Raw genomic sequence first — 9,510 nt, 5'->3', positions numbered from 1 at the left:
GGAGTTGGTTAGTGGTCTTGTCGTAAGACCTTCTAAACCAGAGACCAAACATTCTCCTTTTTTCACAACATACTTACTACTCATATGTTTCTGTCTGTGGTCATCTCTTTGTCTGTATCTGTTAATTTTATTGGCGCTCTCTCTCTCTCTCTCCCCCTCACTCCCCCCTCTCTCCCCCTCTCTCTCCCTCCCTCCCCCTCTCTCCCTCCCTCCCCTCTCCCTCTCCCTCCCCCTCTCTCCCTCCCTCCCTCCCTCCCTCCCTCCCTCCCTCCCTCGTCTCTCTCGGTTTGGCTAGCAGGGTGCAGCAGTTGGTCTGAGGAGTGAGGGCTACACAGGGCCGCAGCAGGCAGACTTCTGCTTCTTCTGAGACTCGATGTAGTCGTGGATCTGGAACTTGGGCTCGTTGGGCTGCTGGGCAGCTCTGTGCTTCAGATCCCTGATGGAGAGAGAGGGAGGGGGGGGGGGGGGGTGAGTGGGAAGGAGGAAGGAAAGCAAATTACATTTAAAATTTTTGGCATTTAGCAGATGTCTTTATCCAAACGAGTTTCATGACCAGGAGCCATTGACCCGGGGCCGTTGGCAGTTACAATGCTAGAAGAAGGAAGAATTACTCTGTACAGGGGGGTAGTGAGAGAAAAAAAAGAGAGAGAAAGGAGAAAACGTACTGTAGCCTTCATATATACACCAATCTTTTTGACAAATGTTAAAGAATATACATGATACAGTAGCAGAGCAGGGAAGATCAATATGATTATGACATGACATTATCTTGATTGGTCTTGCTGCATGCATTGAAAGCTCGGTCCAGCCATTCATTCAACACGTTCCATACAGCATCATTCGAGTCATCAGAACTTACTTCGCTACAGCGAGAAAGGCAAGCTCCACGTTGACTCCGGTCTTGGCACTGGTCTCCATGAAAGGTACTCCATACTCCTGAAACAAAAACAACGTGGTTCAGTTCCTGTCGATACCAGGTTGATCGTTTTAATAAAACCTCAAAAAAAGTTCGGAAACGTTATTTTGGTTGATTATTCCTCCCCTTTAATAATACCAATTGGTATTGTATTTTATATCGTTGGAAAGCCTGATTAGCCACCTTTACAACGAGGTACAACTTGTAAGGATCATGCATTCGTGGAATGAGCAACACAGCTAAACGTGTGGGTAGCGGCCCAAAAATATTTGCCAAAATCCCCTATATTCTTCTATTGGTATTCACTCTCGTTTTGAGTTGCTTGGTGGATTGGATGATTGCACACTCCCACAGTAATAAGGAAAAAACAACACATGTTGGCCATTTTTACACTTTATTAATTTTACACTGTCAGGGACCTCAGTAGCGTGTGGAAGATCCATACGCAGTCACAACAGCTTGGCACCTCCTCCTCATGCTGGTCACCAGCCTGGTCACACAACACTGCTGTGGGACGGCATCCCATTCCTCAACCAGGATTTGCCGCAAGTCAGCCAACATGGTTGCGTTGGTCACTCTGGCACATACAGCACGCCCAAGCTGATCCCACAAGTGTTCAATTGGGTTGAAGTCTGGACTCACGGCAGGCCATTCCACCCTCTCCACTCCCAAATTCTGGAGGTGCTCTGTGATGATCCTGGCTCTGTGGGGGCGAGCGTTGTCATCCTGGAGGATGGAGTTAGGTCCCAGATTCTGGAGATATGGGATCGCCACTGGCCCCAGAATATCATTCCTGTCAATTAGGTGCCATTCAGGTGCCAGTCACACACCTGTGACTGACATACACCTGCCAGCAGTATGAATGCATGATCCTTACAAGTTGTACCTTGTTGTAAAGGTGACTAATCAGGCTTTCCAACGATATAAAATACAATACCAATTGGTATTATTAAAGGGGAGGAAGAATCGACTGAAATAACGTTTCCAAACTTTTTTGAGGGGTTTATATATAAATATATACATGTTATGGTACATGTGGTTATACGGTACATGTGGGGAAAATAGGGTTAGGGATAGGGTTAGACATGTCAGCATGTACCAAGTCGACGTAGCACCTAACCCTAACCCATAGTTTTCCCACATGTACCATAACATATATATATATATTATTATTTTTTTAAATTATTATTATTATATAAATAAAATTAGAAAATGACTGAAAAACGATGAATGAAAAACAACACTGCGGGGAACTACTCAGCACCTGGTTCATAAAGACCACTGCAGACCTTTTCAATCAACATGGCTGTGTGTCTGCTCCTGTGAGAGGCTCTTGGAGAGGCTACTGAAGGGCTTGCGGTGTGTGTGTGTGTGTGTGTGTGTGAGAGGCATGCAGCGCAACAGAAGTGTGGACCTCTTACCTTGGCCAGCTTCTCTCCTTCTTCACGCTTGATGACCCTCTCTGCGGCCATGTCTGACTATAGGAGCACACGAGACAAGAGGACAGTGAAGAGGAGAGGAGGAGAGGAGAGGAGGAGAGTCAGGCGGGGTTACATAGAGAAGTCTGGGGCTTCTACAGTGTCTCTAGAACTACTGAGTGTGCAGACATTCCTTCCAGCCCAGCACTACCAGGGCTGAGCCCAATGCCTGCGAGGACCCTGCGAAATTGGAGAGCCCTGCATTAACCCATTAGGCCTAATCAGCTCACACACCCCCCCTCCCCCCTCCTCCTCCCCCACCCCCTCCTCCTCCTCGGCCTCAAGGCTGCCTCTAAATGATTGCTTTTCTATGACAACCAGCGGCGCCACATTGCTCAGAGAGAAAAATGCGGCCCTGTCCCGATCTTGTCCCTGCTCTCCAAATAAATGACCTGTGCTGGTAGCGTGGGAGCCACGGCCCGGAGGAGCGCGTGACTGCGTCTGCGCAACACCACCAGGGGGCGCCTCCACACACGATCGACGGCAGCAACCGCGCTGAAGGCGCAAAGCAGTTTGTGTGATCGCCACACAACATGGATTCACTTGTGAAGGTCGGTTGAGTCTTAATTCAGTCGGACTATGAACCGTGGGGCTGAAAAACAATGTGTGTGTGTGTGTGTGTGTGTGTGTGTGTGTGTATAGGAATGTCAGAGTGTTCGAAGGCAGAGAGAAAGAGAAAGAGAGAGAGAGAGAGAGAGAATGTACCTTTGTTAATGAGGAGAGGGGGAGGGGAGCAGTTGGGGTGTTACTTCTGGTTTGTGACTGTTCATCATTATAACCGTCTCCTCTTCACTACAGAGAGGAAGCCTTTCTCACCTTGTTGCCGAGCAACATGATGACCACATCCTTCTGAGCGTAGTCATGAATTTCAGTCAGCCAGGCCTTCATAGTAGGAAGACAGAGAGAGAGAGACAGACACAGACAGACGGAGAGAGAGACATTGAGAGAGAGAGAGGTGAAAAGAAGAAGATAAAGGCGGTTAAAATGGCAGCACTAAAGGAGAGACACACTCAGATTCCATTTGCTCTGCTCTGCTGCCTCAGATATGATTATTCTATCCATTCAATCACTCTGAGCTGGACTGCCTTTTATCCCCACAACGTTACGTTGCACTTCATTATTGAAGCGGGGACCACAGCGGAAGCCAGCGATAACATCACACCGTTTCTAAAGGAGCGGCGTTTGAAGTTTTTAAAGCTCATACGTTACTTCTGCGCGGAAAAAAAGAAAGTCTGCGCGTTTCAGCTTAAGAGGGGGGGGGGGGTTACGACAGGATGTGAGGGGATGTGAAGGGAGACTTGGAAGCGGTGTGAGTCTCTCACCCTGATGTTGTCAAAGGAGGTCTTGCTGGTGATGTCATAGAGCAGGAGGAGAGCTGGGGGGACAGAGAGACAGCAGCTGAGTTCTCGTTCCACAACACACACACACACACACACACACACACACACATACCCACAGGAACACACACACACACACACACACACACACACACACACACACACACATACTCACAGGAACACACACACACACACACACACACACACACACACACACAGCCACAGGAACACACACACACACCCACAAGAACACTGACACAGACTCTCTCACATACTCACCACCACGCCCACACATTCATGCCTGTAAGCTTAGCACACAGACACAGACACGTGCGTGCACGCGCTCACTCACGCACACCAGGAAATACTGTATGAAGGGCAGAGGTTACCCTGGGCATCTCTGTAGTAGGCGTGTGTGACACTGCGGAATCTCTCCTGGCCTGCAGTATCCCAGATCTGAGGACGCACACACACATACACACACACACACACACACACACACACACACACACACACACACACAGTAGCATGGGCACTCTGGATACCATAGTAAATCGTGAAATCGTGTTTGGCCTAGCTCACCACCACCACAGACTGGCACCTCCTCATTGTCATTCTCAAATGAACAGGATGTGCAGATCAAAATGTGTTTCCAACAGATAAGCTGTGCCTACAGTCCGTTCACTAGCGTACACTTCAGTAAGTGTTGTCATGTCACTCTGCCAACGACCATGTAAGTGTGCCACCGTGTTATGATACTCGGTTGAGACTTGATTGAGATTCTCTGAATCCAACTTGTCACGATAGAAGTGGCAGAAACAATGGCGCTACATTCTCACCTGGAGTTTGACCTTGGAGTTGTCCACCGTCACCACTTTATTCTGAGGAGGAGGAGAGAGAGGGGGAGGGGGAGAGAGAGAGAGAGAGAGAGAGAGAAGAGTTTATCCAACACCTTTTTGACCATGTGTCTTTTTGCATAAGATAAATGTAGAGACACAGAAAATGAGCTCTGTATGAACATTATATATATTTTTTAAACGTTTGCATAAACCAGACTTCAAAACCAAAAGGTGCATGAACGCAGCATGGGGAACAGACAGGGAACTGGGAAATATACGAACGGCTTCAAACGCTGGCAGAGAAAGCCGTTTGAGACGCCCACGCAAAACAGCAAGGTCCTCGGATTACACTTAATTACACAACACTGAGAACCAAGACTGGCAAAATAACCCACTCCTCCGTTAATTTCCTGTAGCTGTCAGGGACGCCCTGCGATTTCCTGTATACCAATGATTGGCCCCAAAATAGTCCTAAGCACCATGCAGAAGAAGCAGAACATTGCGATGAATGCTGACAAAAAAAACATGTTTCCTGTGAAAATGCTCTCCAAGACACTATAGAAAGAACAACGATGTAGGAGGAATAGGGTACTACCATATATGGTAGTCTATACACACACACACACACACACACACACACACACACACACAATCCAATGGGGTCAACTACAGTTTAAACTAGTAGCAGTGTGTTAAGGAGACTATTCTCCAGCTAACAGAACCAGTTTACCTCCCCCAGCTTCACTGGAACTTTGAGGTGAGAATAGAGGGAAATCGGTGGAGCAAAGTCACGGTTACATTGCAGCAAACACAGACATGGAGGAAGCGCAAGTGTTCCATATCACTTCCTTGTATCATGAGGTCACCAGCAGTGACAGGTCACTACTGACAGATCCTGTATTTCATGTAACTGATAGCACACACACACACCTATACATACACCTACACACCTACACACACACCTACACATACACCTACACACATACACTTACAAACACATTCTTTCTGCATCTCTCTCTCTCTCCCTCTTTCTTTTTGAAACGTGTGCAATCTTCAGAAGCCCTCTCAACAGGAGCCGCCACCCGCTAAGACTTCCACCTTGGCCGAGCGGACATTGTCCAACCCCTGCATTAGTTGCCATGGGTTTCCGTTTTTTCCCCCCCCTCCAATTATGATGTCAGAGCAACCTGCACGTCTCAGCGCTGACACGCCTGCATGCTGAGTAACTGCTACAAGGAAGCATGCCCGAAATAGACCTGCCATGCTACAGCCAGCCTACAGCAGTCGGTCCATCCATACTGAGAGGGTATTGACAAGCTCAGCTGGGGCTACAGCAAAGCACCTATTGACTGAACTGTACGAGACTCAATCATAAAACATTGTCTCTCCCGGTCAGCTTTTTGTCCTTTACGGACACAGGCAACTGTGAGTAGTCAGCCTGCAGCCCTTAATGCAAGACAGCTAATTGTACACGAAGTCCAACGCACCTGTCTGTAGTGGCGACTATACCTGTTTTTCAAGCGTGTAGAGAAATAATAGGGCTGTCAGTCATTTCATTTCGTTTTCTCTTTTCTTCTGAGGGGGAAATTAGATTAGATCTTTTTTTGCAGGGTTTTTTCCCCTTGCAATTTGTGGTCTGAAATATTCGAAACATTTCTAGATAAGAAACCCCAAGTGGTGCCTACAACAATGTGTAATATGGTACTTTATGGCCTCCAAAGGCGTGAATTTCCATTAATAAAGACAGGAGTAAAGCAGCATTTGCCTATCATGGAAACGCTAGACGCAGTATTAAAAACTGCCAAAGGATTATTTGTCACTGCTTCTATTACAAGTATTACAGTAAGGATGGCTGACTTTGCTCCCATTTGACACATTTGTGCATATGCAAATTGGAGCCCAAAGGGCCCCCTTGGCGAAACACTTGTTTACTTCAAGTGTCACTCACTCTAGCTTTAACTTGTTGTCCTCGGTCTGATGTATAGAAATCCAATACATTCTTTCCCAAAAATGTGTTGTCAACGATAAGAATTCGTTTAATACTTCTTTTCAACTAATCGATTTATCTGCACAGCCTTAGAAAACAACAACCTCCATTTGGTTACATAAGCAGCACCCCCCTACATCCTCCTCATCTGTCAACCATCTGTCCTAATGTCCACACCATCAGTAGAGAGTGACAACACAGTCCTCTTGCCTAATGCAACACAATTTCCTCCTCAAACCACTCCGATTCGACCAGCCATTAGCGAGAGAGTGTTTTCTTTGGAAGGGAAGAGCAGCCAAACCGATGTTGCTGGAGCTTCAGACGGCCTAGCACTCTCCCTCCCTCCATCCCTCCCTCCCTCCCTCCCTCCCTCCCTCTCTCTCTCTCTCCCTCTCCTACTTCCTTCCAAACAGCTGCTGCCCTTTCTACTTGCTGAGATGGCCAGAGCATCATCTGCAAGTGTTTCTGTGTGTATGTGTTTTGTGTTTTTGTGTGTGTATGTATGTGGGGGGGGGGGGGGGAAGCCTATCTGTCTGTAGTACATCTCCTGCAGGCTCCTGTGGGGCTGCGGCCAATGATTGCAGGAGACAGAGACGTGAGCTGGCATCAGTAGGACTGTTTATGTGGCCGACCGTATGTTAGCCAAGCAGCAGAAGTGGATTTGTTAAGAGGGTTTGTAATATTGTGTGGTAACATTGCAACATGAAAACACTCCAAAGCGGTTGTCTGATTCTCTGCCATCAAAATGTATGAGGGTTGTCCGTTGTATGGGGGTATGGGGGTTACTCAGAACATACAGTTCATTTACTAAATCACAATGAAAGAGGAAAACACTGAGGATAAATCCTTAATGGGGGTACACACAGTACACACACAGATGAATATAGACACAAAATAACCTTTCCGACCGTGATGTGAACCCGCTCTGGGAGTCCACGGCCATCTCACCCTAAAGTCTATTCCCACGGTGGCTATGAAGTTGCCTCCCAGAAACGCCCCGTCTTTAAAACGGACCAGGACGCACGTCTTCCCCACGGACGAGTCCCCCAGCAGCATCACCTAGAGAGGCGTCACGGCCAGAGACAGAGGTTAGAGGTCACAGCTAGAGACAAGAGACACACCAGGACTAGAATGGCAATCACGGAATCAAGGGAGGGACTGCACTGCTGAGTGTTGAATGCTGCATCTCTCGAGCGTATCTTAGAAACAGCCTTTCTGCTCCTTCCTGTCCTATTCTGCACCTGCCATTTATGAAGTCATGTGTTTGTCTTCATCATTTGGAAATGTAATGCATAAGTGGGAAGTGGAATTGATAAAGGTGGAACAAGAGTTTCGCAATAGCATGAAGACACAAGTGTCAAGTTACACCACTGACTTTGGAATCAGATGATGCTCTTGCACAACCTATTTGTTGATGAGTGCATTTTGTTTGTTCCTGATTTACTGTGGGGTCCCTGCATCAGCTCTATTCCCACATTTATAATAACATAACAGATATTTAGTAGTATAACTAGTGTTGGTACATCTAGTACTTGTTATACTTGGTGTGTGCCACTGCCCACTGCCAATCCAAAGAGTTGGCACCAACCTGTCTAGCGTTGTACTGGGCAATCTTACACCATCATTCTAGAGAGATTTTCCACTGAGCTGATTGGTTTATATAAAACTAATGTGGGTACTACAGTACCTACAGTGTGTACTCACACTACCTGCAAATATGCTTCACTGTACCATGTAGCTATACTTATGATTATGATCATACTCTACGTACCTACGTAATTACCAAGAAAATACATAGTCACAATGACTTGTAATGTAAAGTAGGGCCTTATTTTAATATTGAGACAGAGAAAACGACTCTCTACTAATGTCTGTTTAGTTGCTAGAACACTTGCACTGTTGTATTATCAAAACACATTCGGGTGCCACATCCACAATGGGAGGTTAATGTAGAGCTACAAATCCTCCTTGAGCAAATATTGACATACCACTTGACATACCACTTGAGATTTATTTTAAATACAATGCATACTCTATAAAGATACGCATTATACTTCTGCACTGCCTGTGAGAATGAGAGCCTTATGTGAAGCCTATGTTGAAAGCCTGGCACTTTGGATATACAACTAACTACAAATGAAGTCAGTATTTCACTAGATTGACCTGTGCCATATCTGTGACTCTTCTCTGCCGGGCTAGTCGGCACCTACTGTACAGTATAGTAGAGCACTAACATAATCACCTTTTATAAATGCAGCAATGATAACAACAATAAGTATACTATACACACCTTGAAGGAAATATCAAAATACTCGTTAACAGAGGCGCATCTCTCCAACATATATCTAGACGTTCCGTTTTTAGTCTCTTCCGTCAACGATGTCTTTTTCGTGGACATCGCAACAATGACAATGAATAACTACAACCTGAACAGTACAGAGTATTGATCAACCAGATCTGTCAGCGCACGATGTTCCTCCAAAGATACCCGTGTGACTCAATCCTCAGCCACCACATACACACGAGTCCATCAGTAGTCATAAAGCGTTGTCCAAAAAATCACGTTACCGAGCGCCTTTCTCAGAACAATTCGTCGTCAAGAATCAAAAAAAATCATTCCATCATAGTAGTCGTGGTCAAAAACTTAGAGAGAGGATCTCTTGGGGACGCGGCCACATTGAAGGAGAGATGACAAAATAGGCGGAAACATTTCTCAGTCGAGTCGAACGGTGATAGATCACCATCCTTTACGCGTAGGCAGATAAGCCCGTCGATGCTGCTGTTGCCATATTTGTCTAATTAAGATCATAAGACTAATAATATTTAGACCTAACGCTGCGCGAAATGAGTCTGTCTTTGACATTCATCAGAAATAAAAAATAAAAACTTCGGGGCTCTATTGCTTCAGAGACAACAGGCGCTGATTGGCATGACTCATTCGCCACAGGTGGTG

General features: G+C 46.2%; 1 protein-coding gene across 1 annotated transcript; it reads right to left on the bottom strand.

The window, feature by feature from the left end:
- Positions 1–327: 327 nt before the first annotated feature.
- Positions 328–8,955, bottom strand: LOC308176088 (ras-related protein Rab-37; the record flags this gene model as incomplete). Its single annotated transcript, XM_080550693.1, has 9 exons — positions 328–436; positions 860–936; positions 2,338–2,394; positions 3,211–3,276; positions 3,717–3,769; positions 4,121–4,187; positions 4,571–4,612; positions 7,506–7,616; positions 8,848–8,955. 9 exons carry the CDS (start codon positions 8,953–8,955, stop codon positions 328–330), a joined length of 690 nt encoding a protein of 229 aa, XP_080406819.1.
- Positions 8,956–9,510: the final 555 nt, after the last annotated feature.

Source organism: Nansenia antarctica (assembly GCF_963989245.1).
Source record: "Nansenia antarctica genome assembly, chromosome: 2".
Classification (NCBI taxonomy): Eukaryota; Metazoa; Chordata; class Actinopteri; order Argentiniformes; family Microstomatidae; genus Nansenia; species Nansenia antarctica.
The sequence above is the reverse complement of the archived record's forward strand: the minus strand, read 5'-3'. Positions and strand labels throughout refer to the sequence as shown.